The sequence below is a fragment of the Uloborus diversus genome, chromosome 10, assembly GCF_026930045.1.
Source record: "Uloborus diversus isolate 005 chromosome 10, Udiv.v.3.1, whole genome shotgun sequence".
Lineage (NCBI taxonomy): Eukaryota > Metazoa > Arthropoda > Arachnida > Araneae > Uloboridae > Uloborus > Uloborus diversus.
In genome coordinates this window covers 118,863,111-118,890,841 of record NC_072740.1, presented here as the reverse complement: position 1 = coordinate 118,890,841, position 27,731 = coordinate 118,863,111, and the positions used below count along the sequence as shown (strand labels likewise).

The following is a 27,731-nucleotide window of genomic DNA, read 5'->3' as shown; positions in this document are numbered from 1 at the left end:
GAAGCAGTTGATAAACCGAAACAACATATATTTGGAAATAATCTATTGTTGAAGAAAATGCTTAAAGAGCTAGTTTAAATTTTAAGAGTCTTACATAAAATTATGAACGACTCAAAAACAACTGTCAAGACCAATTTAGTTACTTGCCGATTAAGTTTATAATAGTTGCATCACCAAGTTCACGTTCTACTTATTTCTTGACTTATTTTTACATTCTGGTATTACGGATTTTGGTCTAAATGTTGTTTTTATTTGTGTAATTATTAAAAGCTCATGCATAAGTGACAGTATAATGCTAACTATTCAAATAATATTTTCATTTTTCAAGACCAACATTTTTTTAAATAAAGCCCTTACATATAGCTATCTCTATAAAAGGTTTCACCTTATTCCATCCACTTTAATTTTTCTGAACTTCCTAAGCTCAAAATGACTGTTTCTATGAGAATAACATCATAAAAATAAAATTTCTGTTCCAAGTCGACATTTAAAACGTTTTAACCGGAGTTGTAATTTACTGAGAGTTTTAAGTAAGAAACGAAAATCGATTCCATTACAGATAGTTATTTCTGAAATTACTATATGAGGATAGTTCGAAGTGAGGAATAATAGGAATACTTGATTTGCAAAATTGCATTCAGTTTATAAAATAAACTGAGTGCAGAAATAAATTAGCTCTTTTATATTTTGAGTACATGTATCGTCACAGAAGTAGAACGTGAACTCAGGCAGAACATTAAAAAAAAGCAATTAATTTTAGAAACTATATCATTTTGATTGTATGTAACTTTCTTTTCAAATAGTTTTAGGACATTGAAATGTATCACATATTCTGCATTTTCATTTCTTTTTTGTTTTCAAATACTTTCTTGGCAGTATGATAAATGTTCATAAACCATCCTTAAATTCAACGGGTTGTTATAAAATTGTCTTTCATTTGTAGTAGATCACCGAGTGATGACATGTTCCTCAGATGTTATTTGATTTTGAGATTTTAATGAAACTGCTTTTGGCAAAGGAACAGTCAAAGTCTGAAATGTTCGAGTTCTTGAGTCTGACTGAACAGTTCAAATAGAACAAAAAGGAACTCCAGAACTTACCATCCCAGTTGAGCATTGATGACTGAGAACATATTTAAAAGTAGTTTGTTCGAAGAACTTGTCGATAGTATCATTTGCTATTTTCTGGAGAAGTCATCGGTCCAGTAGTAACCACGGGCACTGGAGGAACACTATTGGATGAGCTAACAGGTACTGAACCAGTTGCGGGTAAAGGAGAGGAACCAGTTTCGCCTCCAGAACTTGACGGATCTATTGGAACGATGCCCTCCTTTTGTCTCTTCTTTTGTTTCATTCTTCGATTTTGAAACCAAATTTTCACCTGTGTTTCGTTGAGATGAAGAACTTTTGCAATTTCAATCCTTCTAGCCCTGTTTAGGTATTGACTAAAATAAAATTCCTTCTCAAGCTCTGTCAGCTGTTTGTATGTGAAGTTGGTTCTCCCTGTGCCTGTTCCTCCGTTAGGATCATTGTTGTTGGGCGTCGATGAGTTGTATCCATTGTAGTCTGGTTTAGCAGCTGAAAATAAACGTTTAGTTAAGTACATTGATGGCAATGGAATTTAAATGCTTTAAGTATCAAAAATAAAATCACACAGATACACATTATAAATTTCAAAATAAAGTATTGTAAATATGACAGGTGGGAGCAATCTGAGATTGATATAGTTATTGTTATTGACGACATCTGTAGAAGTCTAGCTATTGCGTTCATAACTTAAATCCTTGGTTCCAGTTGTGTAATAGATATAGGACAATTAAAAGTCAGCAACTACTATGTCTATCCTACCAAAACAAATAGTCACGTCAACATCATAATTATGAAAGCACATTTTGTAAGTACGTAAGCCCTTATCCCCCCTTCTTCTTTTTAAGTATTTCCAATACTATGAGTATGCCTGAATATAGAGCTACTGGTTAACCCGGACGGTTGATTTCATGACGATTGACGACGTCAGTAGTATGTTCATATGATGTCTCGGATGAACTTTTAACGACCCAATGAGAATAAACGTAACTGTGAACTAAAAGAAACTGAACATTCGAAAATTCTGTAAGCTCCCCTTGTTTCCGTACTCGCAGCGGTTCTGGAATGATTAGCACAAGCATGCGATTTGCAACACTTCTGGGAATTTGGAAGAGATTTGTTATATTCAACAAAATTGGGACATAACTTCTATATCTAAAACTTTTCCTGTGTCAATAGATAATGCTGCAACACAGCTATTTAGTGAGGAGTAGCCACGTCGTTGCCATGTTCTGTCAACAGTGACAACACATTCAACAATATTGTGTTCCTTTCCCTTTCGTAACTCTGCAGCACCACTTTTCACTGAGTTTTCGGCAACACTAGAAACAGATTCCAAAAGTTTCTTTTCTATTCTTCGAAAGCTTACATTTGACAAAGGAGCTGGCAGGTTCAAAGTAGCACAAAACTTCTTTGCCGCAGACAAACCCTTACCAATTAAACGCAATGCGTAAACAAAACGAACATTAATTTCACTCATCTTGTTAATTTTTTTGCTTGAAGCAAAACCTTTGTTGAATGAGCACTCATTGCATTTAAACGTGAAATTAGAGCATAGTCCAAACTTTGAACCTTCCAGTATCACCAACTTTTGGCCGTAGCACAAAGGGCAGCACAGTAGTGAAATGGTGGAAATCAACAGTTCTACATCTATAAGTCTGTTACCAGTACGCGCAGGATTACTTTCTAGGTCATCAAAACCACTCGTCCACTGTTTTCAACTTTTTACTGCTAGCAGTTTCAGGCACTTTAGACGTGACTTTAGTATGCCTGTTTCTGTAAAAAAACTCGCTTTTTTGAGCGATTTCTTTTACTATTGCCCATTACAAAGCTTCTCCACAATGAATATTCAAATTTATTTTCAAATAAAATAAAAAAATAACAAATTAATATCCGTTAAAACGAAAGTGAATGCGCTGATAATGCTTTGAGTTTTGGTAATAAAAGTAAACAAACGATACGAGCTGTTGCCATTTTATTTCTTGGTAAAACACAATAAATAATTTTAAAAATGAGATGACCGAGCTAAAAATTTCGATGCAAATCGCACTCAACATGTGCGATAAATATATGAAGTTTTGGAGCACATTCGTTACTTTATTTATTAAACTGTATATTTATAGATTAAAATATCGTCGCTATCATTGTTAACACTAATTAAATTTAATAATACGAATTACAGCAATGTTTCGATGCTTATTTTGGTGTGATATTATACATCAAGACAAGCTCTTGAGCCCTCATCAAGTTTTCTTTCCATTTGCGTAGAATAATTAAGAAAGTGGCTTAAAGGAACGAAACAATATCTTCAATGTGGTAAAAACAAATAATTAGTGATTACCGTTACTTTCGAACCCATAAAGAACATGTAAACTATACCACTATTACTACTGAAATGAAAACTACTAAAATCACAACTGTGAAAAACATACCATAAATATGTTTTGGTATGAAAAATTGGTTTGTATATTATAAAATAAAAAATTGGCTTGTATATTATATAATAAACATACATATTATATAATATTCAAACCAATAGTTTTATATTATATAATAGCAGAACTTTAACTCCTTTTTTTATCTATGATACTTATTTGCGTACTATTTTAAAACGTTTCCTTACATCCAGTTGTGAACATGCAAGAGCACTAATGTAAACATCTGATAAAAGTTGCATTAACGGCAAAAATAAAAGAAAAATACCTGATTGCCTCTTCTATATTCTGAATTTCCTCAAGAAGGAAACTTAAATCCGGTTGGTTTGTAATGCCCATGGCACCTTAGCTTCTACTCTTTATGTCTTCTGCTCTCTAATCGTGTTATAGGATGAACAGCTTAACAAGCTAACGAGTTGCATTGAACTGTGGAAGAGTAGACAAAGCTTGCGAAAGTCACTTTAAGAATGTCCGTCATTCACCGTTACAGTTTTTAAAAAAATGAAAAGAAAAAAGCATTTGCATCAAAGTACAGCATTTGTTCATCAGCATCAAATCCCTAGATTACTCAGCCCACGGTAATTTGATTTCTTTCAAGCCTTGGTGACTTTTTTGGACCTGCTGACTTTGCTTGAAGGAATTGCTTCCTGCAGCTTTCATTCGAGTTTGAATGTAAATACAGGGCATATCAATCTGGGAGGTCCTCAAGGGCGTAGGTCAACTACAAATATCAAGGGCGTGGCTATTCCCGAGCCCTGTTGTACACCGGTAGAAGTAAGGCATGAATCAGATAGTTGAGTAAAATAGATTGAGGGCATAGTTCTAATACTGAAGTAATCTACGTTCTTGAATATCATTCCGAAGAAAGCTGAGGAAGGGCAGTCATTGACACGATGTTCTCAACATTAAGCAGTAAATAATTTTGAGCAAGACAGACAAGCGTGTTAAGAGGAGGTGTGTTTCGTTATCAGCAGTAAACTTGATGAATTTTGTGTTAGGCTTTTCAGAAAATGATAATGTATTGACTAGAAGTTCGCTGAAGAAGCCTTCAGCGATTCGGCCTCCACGCTTTCTAGAAGTGTTTAGCTTGAAATGTTTACATTACATATGAGACAATGAGAAGCAAAGGGACATAAGTAGCAAAATTAGAAATTTAGAGATAACCAGTACAAATCGTAGGTGAACCTATCCTTTGATTTGGTGCAAGAGATAGTACTAGTATTTCTGGTAGGTGCTGCAGTATAGCACGATTTAGAAAAAAAAAAATCAATGAAAGCCTACCTAGGAAGTTATCTTTAAACCCGTTTTACTCAAAACTTGAAGATTTCCACTTACATCCCTCTGCTTCTCACTGCCTTATAAGTCGATCACATTTTTAAAGTGCTTTACTTATTAACTTTACAAGGAACATGGGACATAATGTATCCTTTAAATGCAAAAATTTTTTTAGAAATTATTGAATCGAAATAATTTATAAATAATATTTTTTTTCTAAAGAGATACATCAGAATCTTATTACGCATTAGCAAAAGGAAAAAAAAAATCCCTTAATTATTGTTTCAAAAATACACTGTACTTTTATTCTAAAACATGGCTATTGAAATACATAGATTGAAAACATCGCATCGATACTCATGCTTCTACTTAATTCAAGATTGCATATTAAATGCAAGTCATTAATGATCCAAATATTTGAGTTAAATAATAAATTAACATTATTTTGGAAACAATTTATAGTTTTGCATCTCTAATGGATTATGTAGGAACGTAAGTATTAACCATTTAGACAAAATCTACCAAACTAATTTTCACAAAATTTTGCGTACATGTTACTTAAGTCGTCATGTAGATTTTAATCTAATCACTAAAATTTTCTCTTGAGGGAAAAGAGGGTTACGAACAGTTTCCTGGTGCTGTGGGTAACAAGCATGTCTTCTTTTACACAATAAAAAATCATTACGTTATTATGGATTTAAAAAATGGATTAAAAAAGTAACTTCTAAAAGGTGTACATAGTAATAAATCTTATTTTTCTGAGAATAATTAGTCACGTTTTTATACATTTCCATTTTTTGGATAACAGGTTCATTTTCCACATAGGAATGTTTTCGCTAAACAGTAGAAAATATTTCTCGCATCATATATTTTTTTAGAAATAATTAATATGCAATTAAAATGTTTTATTTCAAGTGGTTGTTTGGGTAAATAAATCAGGTTTCGTTATCAAGTTAATAAAATTAATTTTTATGTAATTATAATCATTATAAATGGTTGAAAACTTTTATTAGCGCTAATAATTTCTGCAATTAATGCACCTTTTTTTAACTACTCCTACTTTAAGGGTTGAATTATTAGACGCAAATAGCGTATCAGAAAAAATCTGAGATTTTTTTTTTTTTTAAGAAAATTAGCATTGTTTGCTTCTTTAAATTATTTAATTTTAATATTATAATTCAGCATTAGTTTTTCTTTAAACATACCGATTTTAATATTGCTGTTCAGCACTTTTCTCTTTCAATTATTCAACTAGTTACTTATTCATACAACTGAATAAGTTACCAGTTGTAATGCATCTAGTAACTTATTCAGATTTAATTCTACACGTTAACACGGCTTTTGCTTTAAAATATTCAGCGCGTTACTCAATGTTTTCTCTTTAAATTATTCAATTTTAATACTAGGTACAAATTATTCAGTCTTAGCTATACAACTCAATATTGCTTTATTATTAAAAAGTTATGTTTCAAAAGTGGAACTTACATTGTTTTATTCTGAAATTTATCAATTTTAATCATTCCTTTCAGTTATTCAGTTTCAAATTAAGACTCAAATTTTATTATTGTATACACATACTAATAGGTTATAGAAAGGGTTTTATAAACATTGAAGATGGTCATCCGTTGTCTATTTGTTTGGTTGGGAGGTTCAAAAAGTTATTTTGATTGATTGAATTGGTTACTAATGAGTTCTGTTATACTTTTATTTCAAGTCACTTCACAAAAGCCAGCTGGTATGATATATGATCATTTTGTCTAAATTATGAAGCCACCCATAGACCTTTCCCGCTTTACAAATAAGGCCCTTTATCCCCCGCAGCCGACAGCTTTCAACATCTCAACCGCAAATGATCCTTCCCATTGTTAAAACCTGCCCAGCAGATGTACACTCAAAGCCACTAAAGTCGGCCTGCAATGAAAAATGTTTTGCTGGTCGTACATGGCTGGCTGTCCAACGCTTCATCAGCTGGAAACAGGGTTACTTCAAAGACCATAACTTATCAGTTAAACCAATAGGTTTTCTCACCTTGCTACGCCCCTGTTCAACACCGGTAGCTCGCTCCATCAAGTGTTTCTAATAAATGAACTCTGGTCATTTTTCTTTCACGTCCCTTACCTCTCTAATTTATGATCCTGAGGAGTGAAGCTTTATGGGATACTTTTTCTTTCTATGTAGTAAGACGTCCTTTTACTGAACAACAGCTGTAGACTTTGAATTTTACAGTAGAGCGCTGATTTTCCCAACCTGTCGAAACGGACCTTAGTTTCGATGAGCAAAAACGCGCATAATTTGAGAGGTAATTTTTTAGATGTTTCTGATCAAACTAAAAAGTTTGAAATATGTTTTTTTATTTGTAACTTCCTTTTCCCCAGTCCTATATATATATATATATATATATATATATATATATATATATATATATATATATATATATATATATATATATATATATATATATATATATATATATATATATATATATATATATTGTTTTTCAATTTCAGTGTTGAATAGAGACTCGCTTCTTCATGTATTTCTAATAAATAGAAATCTCTGATCGCTTTTTTCACCTACTTTTCCCCTCTAATTTATGATCTCGAGGAGTGAAGCTTTATGGGATACTTTTTCTTTCTATGTAGTAAGATGTCATTTTATTGTATAACAGCAGTAGATTTTGAATTTCACAGTAGATAGCTCACTTCCCAAACGTGTCGTAGGACCACCCTAGTTTGCATAAGCAAAAACTCGGATAAATGGACAGTTACAGCCAGGCAATTCTAACACTATTAAAATCAGGGGCGCAGTGGGAGGGGGGGGGGGAGAGTCAACTCCGCTGCGTGCTTGGTTTTGACACACTTTACCAACCACTATTATATTAAAGACCATAACTTATCAGTAGAACCAATAGGTTTTCTCACCTTGCTACGCCCCTGTTCAACACACAACCCTGTTTAACACATGCACATCCTACAGATTTCTCAAAAAATTTCAAGCCTGAAATTTAATCCTTTTCCTCGATTGTCTTTCTAAGATATAGGTCTTGAATCTTAAACTCTCATCCATAGGAAATGAATCATTATATAAAAGGAAGTTGAGTTTGTTCCAACAACATGTACAAAAACAGCTAAAAAGGGGGGGGGGGGTAATTCTCAAGCCCAAAATAATTTTCTTTTTCATTCCCTTCCCCTGTACATCAGTTTTCCTTCCAAGGTAGGGCTTGAATCTTAAACACTCATCACAAAGAGCAATTTTATGCATTCCACTCAATAAGCGCTTTGTGGCTCACCGCTATCTTGCATCACACCCACTAAGTACGACAAGGCAAAAGACGTAGGTAACTGGATTCTCATTGAAAACAGTCCATTTCTCAAACCATCCCACTCGCTTGACACCTTTCTTCGCCCGGCAGGGGGAGAGAAATTGACAGGAAGGGTCCCTCGAAGACAGAACGAGGATGGGCGCGCGATCAAAATCCGACCGCAACGAAATAAATTTCCAAATCCCGAAGCGACACTTTTTGTTGAGCGGGTGCTCTGCCCGAAACAGCTAAGGGTCCGCAAAGAAGAAAAAAAAACTATCCACATTGCCGTGAAAACGACGAGACGATTTTTCGCGAAAAAGCTGGGTCCATACATGTGCATGAGCTTGGTGGGAACAATTCCTGACGCTATTGATCACGGTCCGTTCCTCCTAGTTCTCATCCATCATCTATTATCCAAGAAGACTTCACTCCCTGTTCTCTCTCTCGTTCCTATTTTTCTCGTCCCCTTGATTCCCCCATATTACCCCCTCCCAACCATCGAATTAATGGGATTAACATACGTTCGTACCAATTGTTTTTCTCCACTGAAGGAACTTTCACTTTTCTGTGTAAGCCTTTGCAAAAGCTACTGAACCGTTTTAAAGGACTCGGTTTCCTCACTTGATCCAGCTCAGAAAAAGATCCCTGGGGCGAAGAGAGGATGTTCTGCGGATTTCCTAAAAGTGCTCCTCCGATTAAAGTTGTCTTATTCAATGGTGATACTGGAGAACAATTGCCCGGTTAACAGAAAAGTTGAAACATAATTTAAGTCCAATAATATTACTTCGTATGGTATTTTAAAGTCCACAAATTTTTCTAACAAACTATGCTCTGTCTTTAACTAGTTTGTGATTTCATTCGTAACTTACTCTAGGTTCTACCAGAAAGCAACTTGTTCAGATTTGACGTCATTTTTTTATGCCAATGGTACTCGCGTCCGTGTAAAATTAGCATAATGAGTCTTCGTCATTGCAACAATTGCACGGCATGAAAACTGCCCTTTGGATCAAAATATGCATTTCTTGCATATTTCATGCTGAAAATAACAAATCCATAACTATTTTCATTTAACTCGCACTAATTTCCCAAAAATTCCCATTTTATGAATTTTTTTTCTTGATAAATTTGTAGCAGCCTCAAAACAGAAGGCCTCCAAGAAAAAACTTCAGACTTAGCATCCAAAATATATTACATGAACCACTTTGGAATCCTCCATGTGCTTTTTTTTCCACCACTTCACATTCAACTCTGACAAGAAACATTTGTAAAAGTACTCAAAAGAAAAGAAATGACTTCCTTGAAGCTCAGGAATAAATTCAAGAATTTAAGTGAGGTAGACCAAAGGAAAGGGGTTTTATTGACCAAACAAAAATATAAAAGCAGTGACTTAAGACGAAGAGCTTGAAAATAAACTGCCGGAAGCAGAAAATGAATATTATCTAGTATTCAAATCAGTGTGCACTTCTCATAGGAGAAATGGGTATCCTATACAAAAGCTACCTAGACAAATTTGGTTTTGATTATAAACCAAACGACTTTTGTTTACCCATGATCATAGTTTCATTTCGAAGACAGAAAAAGTTCAAATTGGTTGCAAAGTGTAATCTTACTTTAAAAATCGATAGTTGAAAGCTATCTTATGCAATAGTAACACCGAAGAACTATTTCCCGATCAAGAGAAAGTCCAAACTAAATTTGAACAGTAAAATGTTACGTATTTTCCACTTCGTTATTACGAGCGTTGAATCAAAAATTCTACTTATTTAAAGTTATAGTTTATCAAAAATACAGAGGATAAAGCGAAAGGTTTTTTTTTTTTTTTTTGATCGATGAGGGATTCCAAATCATTTCACGCGTAATTATTTCATTCCAGAAACTTATTCATGAACTTGGAGGCCACCTTTGGGGACAGAATGTGGCTGTTCTTTAGGTTAGAATATTATACATATTTCTTACTTTCTCACCAAAAGAAAAAAATTAAGAATGTAGAACTCCCTCCTTTCTTTTGTAAAAAATTAAGCCATAATAAATAGCTTGTATAAATGTGAATAAAAACTTCAAACAAGCTGGAAACGTCACCAAAAGTCAGTTTCTAGTATCGATCAAACACCCAATGAAACAACCATGGATAATGAGAAATTTAAATTCTGAAAATATTTCCAAACAAGCATACACAATCTCCTTTAAAACAAAATTTTTAAACTTTAAGCTAAAAATTAATGTATTAATGTTCACGAGTCTTAAAATATTGTACCAAAACCGATATAAGTGAATGTGGAAATTTGGTAAAAGCGTGAGGTTAAAACTTATGCTTAGTTAAAACAAGAAAGTCAACTAATGATATTAGTACCTGTGAATTCAAATAAGTTTAAAAATTGACTTGAGGATAAAAAATCGATAAAAATATCGGACATTATATTTTGTCAATTGAAAATATGAAATGCAACAGATAAACTGGTAATAAACGTCCGTTGCCTTTTAGAAAAATCGGTGCAAAATATTCATTTCATATACTGAATATCTTGCGTTTATTGAAAGGAAAATATAGAAATGACACCAAACCAAAACAACTTTAACGAAACTTACTTAAAATTTACGAAGAAAATTGCATACCTTATTTCTGATTTACAAGCGAATCTTCATCATGATGCTATGCGACAAAAATTAGTAATTTTTCCCACATGTATTACCCCCCTAGTGGCGGATACAAGGGGAAGGACTTGGGGGTCATGATCCCTTCCCCCCTAAACTGCCTACTACAATATCCATCCACATTATGTTCAAACACTTTATGATTAAAATACAAACGATTTCAGTAGTCCTTTCACTTCATTAATTATTTTAGAGAATAATATGTTTGAAATACTACCTTATGAAATTAATTGTAAGATTTCTGCGCTATATTAGGTGTCTTATTACTGACAGTTGGTGCTTTTTAATGACACCCATGCAGTTTCAGAAATTTTTCGTACTCAAAACCGTCGGTTCTTTTATGGGGGCCGTTCTTCAGCATGTTCTCCCCTAAAACGGTAGTCTGTATCCGCCCCTGATCCCCCCCCCCCCCAGCACACATAGGTTGGTTTACTTGCTCTGAAGGAGAGGCTACTTGTAGCTTCGACAATCGACACGCTTTTAAGTATACTTTATTGAAAATTTGTTTCAAAAAATATTGGATTTTTTAAATTTGTGCAAGTTGCAGCTAGGGCACTTTATGCAATGCTGCTCTCAGTTTAACGCAGATGATGTTTAGATATCGCACCTCGGCAAGGAAAGTGAAAGTGACACAACGCAAAAAAACAGCATTCGAGAAAGTCAAGGTTTTACGCAATAGTGCTTTCAGCGATTTCGTCTCAGATATTACAATACACAAGAACTTCTAATTGATGTTTAGTGGCAAGTTTTTGTTGTCTACATTACTAATCCATACTTTAAGTTCGAAAAATTTTCTTCTAAATTTTGACATTTTTGTGATTAGTCACCTGTTGATTATACTGTTTTTACGCCAGCACACACCAGTTATGTAAGCTAACTTTTGCGAGTTTGATGGCAAGAAAGAGCATTAAATTCAGATTTTAAATCAATGGCTATACCTTCTTCCGAAATTTTGAGTTGTATCACTTTCCTTGCCGGAGTGCGATATAATAAAAGAATTTTCAGAAATTCATTAACACATTGATGCTGAAATAATTAGGTAAGCAAAATTCAAACAAAATTTAGCTGATTGTGAGATGAACCATTCGAGAAAATATATTGTTTTGATGTCCATGTCTGATAAAAAATTATGACGACATCAGGAATTAAATTTCTCATATTTTAAGCATTTAAAAAACAATCGCTTCGAAAAGGAAATCGGAGCGTCCATAGATATCGAACTGTGTCCACCTGTTGAATCTTCTTCTTCTAAGACACTATTGAATTTCAAATCATTCCTCGCTACGATAAGGTGATGCACGATAAGCATTGTTCACCGATTCAGTGACTGTCGTATGAAAATACAAGACACAAATCTACACCCTTTTTCGGTTTGTATTGGATAACGAAACGTTTTGGATTACGTTTTAGAGTATCCAGTGTCACTACTTCTCCGATGACTTTGCTTTTTGCCGGAGTCGGTTCGTTTGTAAACCGTGTATGCCATTATCTGCTTCATTGGGTGTTGATTCGGGAATGAGTTTGACAGTTGAGGGAAAAAGTGGTTTGTTTTAAGTTGAAGTTTTTTTTTTTCCCCCATGGAAAAAAATACTGACTTTCTCGAAGTTAATGCACGATCCTTTACTGCTGTGATTAACTTTTTATGGAGCTAATTGAGGCAGGGAGAAGCAAAGGGATGTACGTGGACATTTTAATGTTTTGAGTAAAGCGCGTGGAAATTCAAACAATAGGTAGGTTTTCATTGAAAAGTTTTTCTAAATCATGCTGCACCTACCAGGAGTACTAGTACCATTTTTGCCCCTTAACAGACGAAAATTTCGTCTACCATTTGTACCAGTTATCTTCATTTTTTTTATTTTATTATTTACACCCCTTTTACTCTAGGTACTTCATATATATACGAGGGGGGGGGACCCAAAAGTAACCGGATTTTTGTTTAAAAAAATATATATATATTAGTTTATTCACAAAATTTCTTTTGTCTCTTTCAAACTGTTCACCCTTAGATGAAATACACTTCTTAATTCTTTTTTTCCACTGTTAGAAGCTCTCCTGGAACTCTTTAGCTTTGACCATGTTCAGTGCTCGTTGCAAAGCAGTTTTTACAGACTCTACATCATCAAAACGCTTCGATTTCAGAATTTTTTTCATCCTCGGGAACAGAAAAAGATCACAGGGGGCTAGGTCTGGTGAATACGGGGGTCGAGGAACGACTGGCCATCTCTGAGAGGCCAAGTAGCGGTTAATAGTGAAGGTTAGGTGCACGGCAGCGTTATCGTGGTGAAGGAACCATTCTTCCCATCGCCCGCGCGAACTCCAACTCACTCTTGTCTCTTCTAAAGTTTCGTCAATCGTAAAATGACGACTCTCGTTGATTTTTTGGCTGATTTTTTCAACGTTTTCATCATTTCGAGACGTTGAAGGGCGCTCAAAACGAGTAAGATCTTCAACACTCATGCTACCACGTTTAAAGCGCCCAAACCACTTGAAAACTTGTGTATGGCTCATAGCATTGTTTTTGAAAGCTTGTTGAAGCATTTGGTAAGCTATTCCATTGCCGAATTTTCAAGCAGGAAGCAAAATTTCAAGCTTTCAGTTTGTTCTTTTTAAATCTGCCATAATGAGTTCGCAGGCGGAAAGCAACAATACCTGAGAAAACCAACACTACGATCAGACATTATGAACTAAACTGACTCCACTTGCACAGCTGGTTTGTGAAGGTCTCTACTTGAGCCATCTAGCTGGAGAACACTCTACTACATCCAGGATTAGCATCGCACCATTAGTCCGGTTTCTTTTGGGTCCCCCCTCGTATAGTCGTTACTAAAAAGTTCTAATGCACAGTTTCTGCCAAAACCTGCAAAGAAATAGTTATAAAAGGAAAACTTACTGCACCAAATGTTATCTAACTTGCTAATAGAGTGCAGGAAGTCATTTAAGTTCATTTACTGAGAAGAAGTTAAAAACAAGCCACTAGCACTGTATTTCAAACGGAGTAGGACGTCAAGACATCGGTTTAAATAGTTTTTTTATTGATTGTTACATAACCATTCTCAAAGATTTTAATCGTCTTCAAAGCTAATGCTGATGATGGTATCATAAACCGTTTGGGAGGAATTGAAAGATAAGACTCACTCACACGCATGAGTTTACTTGTGGTTTACGATACCGGAACGCCAATGAAAAATTCTTCAGTCCCTGAGAGTGAGTCAAAACTTGGTTCAGGCTCAAGCTCATAGCTAGTTTGCATTTAGCAATAACACATACACTTCTTTCGCCTTTTGAGGCTACAAAGGGGCAATTGGAGTGCCACCGGAGGAAGGGAGTTAGGATGGGGCACTGCTAATGGTGACACTATATGTGTCTGTTTACATTTTTGAGGAGCCCAGTTTTGCCTGCATTTTCGAGACAGCTTTTTAAATTTCTTGATCCTTACTTGGGTTTTCAGTAGTCAACTTTAGCTACATGATTGTAAGAACTTGAAGGAGTGCTTTAAAACGGAGATCTCCGCTTAAGATTTTGACGTTTTTCTGTAGTGTTCTTGCCTAAGTGTCTTGAATGTATTGATTGAGGACAATGGCGGTAAACAATCGTACCTTAAAAAATGATAACCCTACCACAAAACATATAAAACTCGAGTCACGATTACCAACACGTTTATGTATACACAAGGGGGGGGGGAGATTATTACGAACTAGACTCTTGTTCCCGAGGAAAGAAAAAGTTCTGGCTGCGTAATTGAGCTTTGTAATAAGATTTGCATCATCGAAAGCATTTACAGGAGTTAAAGACTGACTTTCTTTTTGAAAGATTGTCAGTGATTGATTTTTTTTTGATTTTCCGATAAGTAGTATGTAAATAAGAAAAGAAACAATGATTTATCAATGCTAAAACGAAAACTAAGGCAAAATTAAACTAAAGCATTATGTGAAAGGAAAATATTTTTTCTCGGACTGTAGTAACGGACGTATCTCATGAGATACGTCCATTACTGAGCCCAAAATATTATTTAAATATTGTTTCTAGAAATCTTCAAATTTTACTTGCACTAGATAGAAGCAAAAGTAGAGATAATCATAAGAGATCATAAATTTTATGCAATGAAACAAGGACCTAACATATTTGCAATCTTTAGGGTGCTTTGTGCAACAATTTATGCGTCTGTTACCGTGTAATTGTGTTAATGACTATGCTAAATGTTAGACTTCCTTTAACTGACAATGGTGTTGGCTGCAAAAAAAAAAAAAAAAGAAGGCAGATTTGAGTGGATTTGTATGTACAGTTTGCATTTAAAAGGAAAAAAACCATAGCTGCATAATTCAATTTGCTTCTTCAATGATTATTCAAATCAGTTAATATATTACTTAATTAAAGTTGACAGGAACAAAAATATTCCATGTTTCCTTCTTTGAAAAAATCATTTTTGATGTGCGTTATTATTGCAGTCAACGAAATATGGTTCGTGCTGTTCAATAATTTGCACATATAATTCTGATTCAATTGAAAAACATCCAACTAATATATTTCTAATCGACCCTAATAACTTCATTTGTTTCACAAATAACTGAAATATATGAATATATATTGAATTAAATTAAAATTACTATACCGTCTTTCGGGCATGAAAAAAATATATTAGCGGCTTATTAGCAACACAAAAAGATGAATGCTTTTATAATAAACTTAAACGCTTTATTAAATCAAATAATGTTCTTGGAATATAGCATTCTGCGAATCATATTCTTTTGGTAGGCTTCATTGCTTATGATGGATCTGTTTTAGCCACATCATATTATTATCGAATACCAAAGCAATCACTCGTTGAAGACGACTTTTCCGAGAACAGGCCCGAAGCTTAGCACGTTGAACAGTTCCCAAAATTTTCGACCCTAACCACTCTATATGCAGATTTAGTTACGGACAAAACATCAAGTGAGAATCGATCGCATATTGCCAAAGGGGTTAAAAAGCGGCTAAGTGCTTCCATTCAATCTTCAATCCTGCTATGTCAGATTGAAAGTTGAAAAAAAAAAAAAAAAAAAGCCGGCTAACAATTAGAGAGCTACACAATGTCCCTGTGGGTTTTCCTTTTTTTGTAATAGAAAACGTTTTGTCATTTTTTTCTTCCTCCGCGGTCACTATCTTTGCTCTGAAGTCATCCATCAAAAGGCAGTTGTTTCGCTGGTTTACATTTTGCTCGCTGACAAAGTATTTCTACGCATTTTAAAACTTTTTTCTACTTAAGTTATTTCATTCGCGACACCGTATGGAATTGAGTGCTTCCCATCCATAAACACGCCTTCGCTGAGCTAAATTTTCATTGCATATATTTTTCATTTTTTACTGTCGTGCTGCTGAGTTTAAATGTTATAAAATATGTACTCATTTATGTTGAGTTGCTGCTTGACATGGAGATTTTTAAACAAAGAAAGGAGTACATTTTTTTTCCTTTGAACATTATTTAACTTTTGCTATGCTCTTCCTTGTGAAGGATCATGGGATTGAATCTTAGAAAATAATATGAAAGTTTTCAGTTTACTTTGTATTTCTACGCTTTTGCGCCACCATGTATGGAATTGAGTGGTTTCTATCCAGAAAAACGCCTTCGCTGCGCAAAATTTTCAATGCACATTTTTTTTTTTTGAATATCATGCCGGTGAGTTTAAATGTTATGAAATATGTAACCCTTTATGTTGAGCCGCTGCATGACAAGGTGATTTTTAAACGAAGAAAAGAGTACAAAAATTTTCTCATTTTACGATAATTTTATTTTTTACTTCATGACTCTGTGCACAGGATAATGAGATTAAACGTTAAAAAATAATATGAAGGTTTTTTGATGTTATTTTGTGTTTCTACTCCTTTTAAAACTTTTTTCCTCTTAAGTAAACTTCTTCTCTCCACCGCACAAGGAATTGAGTACATTTCACCCATGAATATGCCTAAGCTAAGTTGAATTTTCACTGCAAATAGTTTTTTTTTTTTTTTTTTTTTTGCTGTTATGCTGATGAGTTTAATTGTTATAAAATATGTCGTCATTTTTGTTGAGCTGTTGATTTGGTGATTTTTAAACGAAGAAAGGGATTTATTTTTTTTCTCATTTGAAGATCGTTTTTTCTTTTAATGAAAAATAAGAGACCTTTTCTTTTGGTAGAATATGCACCCCCCCCCCCCCTGTAAACAACGTATAAGAGCTAAATGAATTTTAGTAAGATTTTTACGAATAATAAGATTTTTTAGATGAACAGTGTGAAGTTAAGGCTCGTTAGAAATACTATTTCAGTTAGACTCTTTTGTAACTCAAATGATGCATCAAATGGGTCTTTTTCTTTATTTTTAATAAACGGTAAATATTAGACAAGCACTTTACCAAATAAAGTTCAATTAATATAGTGAATTCTCTAAATATAACTTAAAAGGATCATGCAGTAAAGACTTACACAAATTCAAATAAAGGTAGCATATTCTCATTTTGAATTAAATATGAATTTTTCCGAAAATATAACAATTTTATGGATAGTGATTATATGCAAGTAGCAAAATAATTTCATTGCATTAACCCTTTAAGGATCATGGGCCATATATGACCGCTAAGCTCATTTTTTAAAAATAAACTATCAGTCACAAACACCTTATAAATCATACTTCTTCCAGCCTACTGAGCTATCATTAGCCTGATTAAATATTGGCAAAGCTAAATATTATTAAAAAAATAATTATTGTTTACAAATACACTCACAAATTTTATTTTGAAAACATCGCAAATTAAATACATCGATTGAAAGCATTGTATGCATACTGTCATGCTTCTACGTTTATTCAATATTACCTTTCACTCGAAGGAAAAATGTAAGTCATGTCATTAATTATGCATTCATTTCTGAGGTTAATAATGAATTAACACCAAATTTGAAAAGCAGTTGTAGCTTTGCATCTCTGTTGGACCATATTGATGCATATGTCCCACCGATCTACCCAAAATCTACAGAGCGAATTTTCACAAAACTTGACATACTTTTTATTTAAATCACTATGGTTTTGTGAGTAAAAAATGACTCAAGCGCAAAGTTTATGGTCCTCAAAGGATTAATACTTCACTACATTGAAAACTCACGAATGACCAAAAACTTACCCTGTAATGACCCAGTCTCTTACGTTTGATCCTCCTATAGCCCACTTCAGGGCGTTACGAAAAGTCATAAGTTATGAACATAATACCAACCACTGGGACTTATCTTCACCAGGGTGTAAAACTGGTGGCGGAGACAAATCGATAAAAGAAATGATGGTTTCTTAAGTAAGACCCCCTAGTGACTGCTCTTAATTTATGGCTTTCCACGCTTTAACAAATGAACCACTGTTCGAGTAACCAGCCCTGGTGTGGCCAGTGATTTGTTTACTAGCGGATAAAGATGTCATATCATTAGTTGTGGTGAGAGACTATCGATGTTTCTTCGCAGTGCATCTCCACTGTATGCGGTGGTGTTGTAGAAAGACGTTGTCGGCGTTGTTGGTAAGTTAGACTTTGATGATTTTGGATATTTTATTTATTTATTGATTGAAATGCATGGTGATTTTTGTGATACTGTTTTAACCCTAATGAGAAGTTCTTCTAGAACTTATCGGCCCACTTTCCCCTACGTCAGCATCGATTTTCCAACAGCAGCTATATCTTGAGACCAATATCCAGCAACTATATCTATAGCTCAATTGGTTTTTAGGCTTCCAATTTTTTCAAATACATCCTATTAACAGTTAAAAGAATTCTCTGAGCACAAACTATGTCTTTATGTGTAGAACTTTGTGTGTAGCTATTAGTTAATATGAAAATATCAAACTCATACTCTGAAACTGCTATGTTCAAATGAATTCCAACCACAAATGTGTTTTCAATAGGAATAGTTTAAAATCACATACCGTTTTTTCTATATATAAGCGTACATGCGTAAAAGTTATAATAGAATAAGTACACAAATTCCTATAAAGGAATTCGAATTGGTAAGAAATTATATTGTGCCAAATAAAGTACGAACAATTTTAAAACAACATGTAAAAGAATAATCTTTTTTTGACCGGGCAATATTGAAATGACAATACTTTTTTTTTCTTTGAAGAAATTTATTTTACTTTTAATTGCGGTCAAATAAAATGATAACTGTACAACAATAATATAAAAACTTTAGAATGGCAATTTAACACAAACTACATTTTAGTTAACATTTATGACAAAAATAAAACCGTTTGTGTTATTTCCTTCACACTGAATTTCCCAAATCAACCAAACTGTTGACATCGTCAATACTACGACAACGGAGAACTGAAGTGTCATGCTTATTAACTTTTTTCTTCAATTTCTTAAAACAAAACATGTATTTATCATTCTCTTCGTTTTCCTGATTTTCCGGTGCTAGAAAACAATTTCATTGTTAGTGGCAATTTTTCCTGAACGAGCTAATGAAGTTATTTCACTGCTCAAAAAATGCTCCTGAAAACCGAGGAAAAAAAATCCTTGTTCGGACTGTTTCCGAAGAAGTTTGTTTGAAACATATCTCCCTGTTAGATCAGAAGATATTATACGATTCAAATTTCCTCTCTGGCTGGGCTCTGTTAAGAAGACTTTCGATGGGCTGAGAATTAAACGATTCCAATAATTGACCAGTCTTATTACGTTTTCAGCAGAAATTATTCGATTATACATAGCGTTCCATTAACATTGCGTCTATGGAGAAATATTTGATTCTTATAAGAGGGGTATATATATATATATATATATATATATATATATATATATATATATATATATATATATATATATATATATATATATATATATATATATATATATATATATATATATATATATATATATATATATATATATATATATTTGTTTATATCCGTTACTTTATTAGCAGCAGCTGATAGTATCTTCATTATTTTGTCAATTAACGAACATCAAAATATGTCGAGACATTTTACAGACACTTTATATTATAAAACAATGCATGAATATACTCGTGGGGGCAGTATTGAGAGTTAAATTAACCCGAAAAACCCTTTATCCATTATCAATATTGCGTACATTAGCATGTTATATATACGTGTAGGGACTGTATGACTAAGACCCTAACCTAGCAGAAAATTATGACTGAGCCAATGTGTACAAATGTATATTTATAAGCACACTTTTATGTATAAATTACACTAACCTTCGAATTCAAACTTTTTGTTTGTTGCCTAAAGTATTCATTACGTCAATGTGCTGAATTCGAATTCACAATCCTCTTAATTCTATCATGTAGGATTTTCTTGCAAAATCACTTTAAATGATTACGCGATTACTCGTCATAATTACGTGAATTTCACTCCAAACCTTTCCATAATACTTTGACGAAAAAGAATATTAAACTTTCTGAATTTAGTTATATAATTACTCTTTGGACATACGAAAACTACGCTGCAAGGAAAACAAAATGAGTTTGAATGGGCAGTAAAGTTAATATGATTCAAAAGAAAAAGCGTCATTCCGCCTTGACAAGAAACGAAAACTTTTTTTTTAATCTTTGTAACTTTTAGTGGCCACAATACGTCGCTCGTATTGTGACCACTAAAGTATGTAACTAACTAAAGTATGTAACTGAGTTAGTATGTAACTAACGGGTATGTATTTATTTCTATACCTACTACATAATAAAGTAAAATTTGAAGCATAATCTGAAAAATTTTCGTTCATGAAGTAATGAGCCATTGATAGACGCTCTTCGTGAACTTCTCAAGACAGAAAAAAAAAAAAAAATCATTACGTTACCCCTCATAACTGATCACTGGAGCATCTGCGATCAGAAACCCAAAATGATTTTATTATTAATTTAGTTCCTGCAGGCATAACAACGTCAGTAAAAATTTAAAAAAAAAAAAACATTAACGTAGTTTAAAATTGCAAATTTTTTTTTCCTTTTTTTTAATTGTAAAGCCTGGTATTTTGATTTCTAGAAAAATATGGGAAAATCGATTGAAAAGCAGAAACTCGACCTTTTTACCTGTAGAAACTTAGTAACTAATAAAATCATTTCGTGTTTTGATTTCAGATGGTGCAGTGCTGAGTTAACAGTACTGGCCTTTTTTTTTTTGTCTTGAGACGTCCGTGGAGAGTCGCTGTTAATAATTTATTTCTTCATTAAAATTAATGCAAAATTTCATAGAATATTCTTCGCTTTATTATACTGTAGTTACATAAATAAAAGGATAATAACTGTTTAGTAAAAAAAAAATATGCTTTTTTTTGTAAAAATAATTAACTTATTCCCCCCTTTGGAAAAAAATGGTTATTGAAAGTAGCTCTCTGGCTTCGAATTTGATTTCAGCATGATACAAATACCACTAAAATATTCAAACATCGGAGGCAACAATTTCATGGTTTTATCATGGCAGGTTAATGTTATTTGTAATAGCTTTTTTCCTTTCCGTGATTCCTCTTCGATTCGAGTAGCAGCGTTGTGGATACTTTATAATTTGTCTATTCTTCAACCAATATTTCATATCCTATTATCAGTCAATATCAAATACCCTATTATCAATCAATACCACATGCCCAATCATCAACCAATACCAGATACTCTTTTTAAAAGTTTTTTTTATTACTTAGTTTCGTGTTTGTTTTTCATTTGCAAGAAAATACGCTTTTCAAGTGTTTAGGATATCAAGTTTGAGACAGAAATACCACCAATTTATTATTATCCATTATCAACAATCACTTGAATCTTTCAATAACTTCTTTTACGTTTGTTTTAAAAGAAAATAATTAGAATCTACTTCTATGCAAAAGCAGGCTGAAAATTATTCAATAAATACAATACTCATTAATTTTTATCAAAATCTGTTTGGTGGTTACATACCGCACCTACCATCTCATAAATCTAAGCATAAAAAATCGCATCGTTTTTAATGATACCTCAGCTGCACTGATTATCGGAAAAGCTCCTTTTATGCTCCTGGATGAATCAAGTGTCAACATCGAATACCTCGGCATTCTTCCAAACAAGCATTGACAAGCGAAGTACCTTACATCAGGTAAGTTGAATATCAGACACCGTTTTTTAAAGCTGCTGAAAAGGGAGAGTTGAAAAAACACGAAAGTTTATTGGTAAAATAAATACTTTTCGCGTGGCATCATTATTAAGGATGGGTAAAAAGAGAGCAAAGTGCTGCTTAATGGACTTTCGATGGCTTCGCCGCTGCCATTCCTCTTTATCCGGAATTAATGGTGTCTTGTCAAAGGTGCTAAGGGTAGCTTCCATACAAGCAAGGCGAGTGTTAATCGAGTGATTTATGTGGGAACTAACGTCAAGTCTTTACCTCTAATAGTATCTTCCATGTTTTCTTTTCACACCTTGGATTATCGTAGTTTAAGAGAGAACCAGTTCAGAAGACGGTAGAGTTGTTGATGGAAACTCGTCGGATTGAGATGCCACACACCACTTTATCTGAACGGATTTATCTTGGGGTTGATCCAGCAAAGAAAACGAATGGTTGAAAGGAGATGGAAACGAATTTAATCTTTGATCTTGGGATGGACTGGGGTTGGTTAGTCCGTGTAATCGGTTCGTCGGCTGTGTTGACTCAAAACTTAGAGTGTTTTATTTCAAATGGTGATGTTTCTCATTCATGTAGTTAGAATTTTCTTCTGAAGAACTTTTCTTCACATTTCCCCCATCTTTTTGCGTGAAACTTCGGTTTCTTCCGACAGACTGGGCAAAACCAAAGAGAACGGAATTTGAATTTTCCTATACTACTCTCCTTAGTCAAAAAGCGCTGCATGAGGAAGGATGCTTTTTTTTAATATGCAAAGTATCTAGTACACATGTTAAGTCAAACCCTAACGCCTCAAAATGTTAGATTCTAATTTTCCCAAAAACTAAATTTTTAAAGCCCTCTTCAAGCTTCCCTCCAGCAACAATGTCCAAATTTCAGGAAATACTTATGCCCTTGCATTGAGATTTCTTCAATATATTTTTAGAGTGAATACTTAGATCAATTTTTGCAACCATTGTCATTAATATTTTAATGAATCAGTTTGAATTTATGATGAAAAGTTTTTGAAAAATACTGAAGTTATATTATTTTCTCCAAGATTGATCACTTAGTAAAAAGGTGCTCAAATGTGTAGTAATGCCTTTCATAATGTCTTAAGTATTAGTGCACGTAAATAGCTTATGATATTAAAAATAAAGCACCACATTCCTAACCACATTGAAGTTAGCAAAAGTTTCTGCGTTTTTCTTTAGAAACAAAAAATAAAATAAAAACTTTTAGTTTCTTGCAGACCTCTCATAATATTTCGCGGAATTCAAGTTAAGAAACGCTACTCCGTAGAAATGCCATTATATGAAACGGCGCTGAGTGAAGCAATATATCTATGCAAAATTAAAGTAGTTTATTCTTGTCGTATTTCATTAAGCAAAATATTCATATTTATTTAAAATTAATGACGGAAAATGTTGAAATGTAAAAATATGCCATGAAATCTTTCCGAACTACGTAACAGCGAATCAATCAGTACTAATTAAAACTTATGTATGACGAATAGCTTATTAACATAATAAAAATTATACACATTAATATGCTATTCGTCAAAAGAGGTTGTGAGTTTGACGAATGTATTACGTCATCGTCAGCACCCGAATGCATCGTCAGCACCCAACTGAATCAAAGCCCAAGTCATGTTGAACTATCGCAACGTCTGCTAAGTCCGATTGAGGACCACGACGCACTGAAGCAAGACACATTTGCACACGATTTTTACTTTATTTTGGCTCAATACTTAGGAATAACATCTGTATATACCATGTGACAAAGAATGAATCAGTAACAATAAAAATTTATTGCTCAGATTTCTTATATTCTAACTGTAGCAAAGTCAGTACTGAGTGAATTGTATTCTGTTAATGTTTTCTACTTCATTAAAGTAGAAAAAATGAAATAAACGCAATTTTGAACCTTCTAAATGGCAAATTTTCTCCAGTATATGATGTATTAATATATTTTTTTGAATTGAGATTGGTAAAAATAGGAAATTAAATTAGGTCATATCTTCCAAATTTGATATTTTAACCCCCTACTTTTTAGAAGGAGGTGCACTTAATTCCGAACATATTTACTAACATCCGGGTTTTGAAAAAAAAAAAAATCTACGCAAAGTGATTTCAGAAACAAAATCAAGAGCTTAAAAAAAGGGGGGGGGATAAACAAATTGATGGTATCGTCATGTCAACATGATGTCATATGGCATTAAATTATCTACTACTGATTGGTCAGGAATATAGTTACAAAAGTGACTAACAGGAAATCATTTCTGGGATCCTGGAATGTAAACATGAATTTCATCAAAGATAAATTTAAGTATAAACTAATAAATAAAGAACTGCAGTTTCTTCAAAGAATTAGGCAATTAAAAAATGTTATCGGTTGAAACTTATTAAATTATTTTTAATTGAATAAAAAATCTCGTTTTTTTTAATCTGAGGAAAAATACTGTCAGAAATAGTCGTATTTTCAAAACTAGAAATACTCAACTGATAGCAAATACAAACAAACAATTCATTACACCTCCAAATCTTTTCAAACATGTATGTCGGATCGCCTAAAATAAGTATTTAGCATGCTGGCTGTTAAGTGATAATCTTGTGACATCAATCAAAAGAAGAAGGATACACATGAAATCATCAACACCTCTTTAGACGCTCGATCATTTTGACATCAATTGTCTTGTCCCGCAGTTATTCAGAAGTACCACCCGCTGGGTACATCAAAACTACCGACGTACATTTCTGAGTATTTTGCTCTTAACAAGGTGTTTTATAAAAAGAGATTTTTTTCTGTACTTAACTTCCATTATTAAAAGAAGTTAAATTGCACATCATGTCATTTGATCTTTAGAAAATTTTTGATGCATATTTCCGCAAGATTAAAGTAAAAGAAATTTGTTAATGCGAAACACTGAACTGATATGTTAATGTTAAAATCATAAGTGCTGCTTGAGTTTTTTTTTTTTTTTTTTTTTTGAAGGTGTGAAAAATGCCCTCGATATTTTTTAAAGGAGCGAAATTCATTTTGAAGGAGTGAACGGTACGAAAAGAGTAATGACAATAATAGTGGACAATTGTATTGAAAAAACTAACTTTCTAAGGATGAGATGGAAGATGAGAGGGAAAGAAAAAAGGTGTACTGTTTTACTTTTTAACCTCTAGAATTTTTGACACTTTGAATTGTAAAAAATAAAATACTTTAAAGTATAATATTTTCAAAATTAAAAACTACTGCTTTTTCCTGTGATGCTAAGTTTTTGTTTTAAATACAGAGCATGTGAAAATGCACCTCATTAAATTTTTGAGGCTTATTTTAGATTTTCAATGCATGAAGGGACGCTAAAAGTATATTTGGTCAAATTAAATCATTGTTTTTTCGTTAGCAGATGATTTGTTAGTTTAGAAAAGAACTAATCAGACAGCTTTAACAATTCTGTTGGTTTTGTAGAGAAATATATTTTTTTAAACTTTAAATAATATATGTAAATTTTAAAATATTTTGTGTTTTCTGTTAAATATGATACCACACTATTTTTTTTAAATAAATCTTCCCGCTTTTACGTGAAATACAACATACATTACGCGATTAAAACAAGACCACTTTTCATATTGAACAAACTTAAGTTAGGCCGGAAAAAATATACATTACATCATTTTTATTCTAGTATTTCAACAGTGAATGAGGAGGAAGGTTCGATTTTTTTTTTTTTTTTTTTGGAAAACCACCAATTGATTTATGGCTGTAACTACTTAAGGATATTTTATCCACTCAAAATAAACTTGTTTAAACTTAGGTACAACCATGGACACTAAAAAAATCAGAGACATTCCTGAAAAATAATGGGCTACTAATGTGCCTGAATTTTGCCAGTAACAAATCCGGCACAGAGCAGGAAAATACCCCGCTAAAAGTTATGAAATTGTCGTTCGTATATTGGAAAATTCTATGCAATTTTTATAAATGACATACATCTTGTAATATTAAGTAAAAAGGCGTTTATTCTGCTGCATTCAAGTTTCATCACTTTTATTAAATACTAGCTGCATTGCACGGCTTCGCACGGTCTATCTTGAAAATAAAAGCTATGTCAAGTGATGTGTGTTCAACAATCGGGCTTCTATTAGAGAGAGGAAAAAAAAAAAAAACTAAAATTTCCCTTCAAAATAATCATTCTTACAGAAAAAAACTACAAATCAAAAACTCCCGAATAAATTTAAAGTAACCCTCCATAAATACAAAATCCCCCCCAAAAAAGAAGATAAAATCGCCAAATGATAATCAAAATGGGAAATTTTTACCTCGAAACAAAAACAAAATTTTATTTAATCACAGTCGAGAAAAAAGAAGTGGCAACTTTCTGAATTGTTTTCAAGCTAATTTAAAATGAGATCGCGCAAACCATAAATTTACGGCATAAAATTTCTGTTCCTTTAAGCTGAAAAGTGCTTTTTAATTTTTTCCATTTTTTTTCTTTTGAAATTCGAAGGAAGTGAATGATCTCTATGAGTATTTTTCGCGGGCTTTCGAATGGCGTTAAAATTGAACTGATCGGACATTTATTTCGAGTAGAAAGAGCCATTTAATGCCATTTTCGGGTCTTAAAATTAAAGTTCGAACGGTGCGGTTCTTTTTTGTCGTTCGAAAGCCCCCCTACGTTCCTTCTCGGGTGCCCAAGTACCTCCCTGTCAAATTTGGTCCAGATCCGACGTAAACTGTGGATTTGTATGGGGAACACACACACACACACACACACGCGCACATATATATATTTATATATATTCTTTGTTTTATTTTCTGACGTGACATAATCTTACCCTAAACAGCAGGATAACTTTGAACCAGCATAATAATTAATTTTAAATCGACTTAATAATGATTATTCCTCAATTCTACGAAGCTATGAAATACTTTAAAAATTTCCCTTCCGTTCTATACCTATACCATCAAATACAGTAAAACTATCGAAATAGGAATGGGGCAGTTTAAAATAGAGAAATTGTGGTTCAAAACTACCCCGAGTGACCATTTTATTCTGGTTAGAAGCGAAGAGAAATCTGATCCGTTGTATTATTCTCATTAACATTTATGCCAGTTTATTGACCTCAATACACCTGTGGCGAAATGCTAAATTTGTATCGTTAACTGGATTTCTTGTTTTTAACATTCGTTAAAAATTATATACGCCCATCAACAAATAACCTCGCGTGCATCAAACAGTATTAGCGCCAAAACATTAATAAAAGCTTTAAAATCACGATATATTTTTAATGTTTAAAACCATGTTTTTGTTATTCAGAAGCAATGATATAGAAGTGATGCAAAAAATCAGAAAGAGTCAAAAATAGAGTATAGAGAATAACTTCCTGTAAACATTCTTGGGCAGCGTTTCAAATGCTCACTGGTGTTACTCGGTCGAAATGAGTTCTTGTATTGTATTCTTTCGAAAAGCACCGACTCAGAAAACTAAAGTGACTTTATACTCACTTATTTGAGAATGTAATGCTTAAAATGTGGGAGTTTTCTTGCACAATGCTGCAGTTTTTCTTTAAAGATAGGTCCTTGCTCTTTAACAAACGTCATAAAATATACGTCTCATGAGCGAATGTTTCCGCCGAAAATAGTCATTTTATCTCGCTCATGACAACTCATATATTTCATTAAGATTAAGAATTTAAAAGATTAATGAACAAAATTTTGTTTGCTAAAAAAATCACATGCATAAGTGATCTCGTGAGCAAATCATTTGTTTATTACCTTTTAAAATTATTACTTTTTAATAAATATATGATCTATCACAGTAACCTTACTACGGGGAGGTGGGCTAGGGAGGGGGTGTTCCGCCCCGAATGTCACCCGTCTGGGGGGTGAAACCAAAAATGAATCTACGAGTTTCTA

General features: G+C 33.2%; 1 protein-coding gene across 1 annotated transcript in view; it reads right to left on the bottom strand.

Annotated features, from left to right (window-relative positions):
• Nucleotides 1-853: 853 nt before the first annotated feature.
• Nucleotides 854-27,731, bottom strand: part of LOC129231412 (homeobox protein Hox-B1b-like) — a 107,616-nt gene continuing 80,738 nt past the window's right edge. The window contains exon 2 of the mRNA XM_054865723.1: nt 854-1,577. Coding sequence (XP_054721698.1) covers nt 1,171-1,577 — 407 coding nt within the window. The 3' untranslated portion in view covers nt 854-1,170. The remainder of the gene's footprint in view (nt 1,578-27,731) is intronic.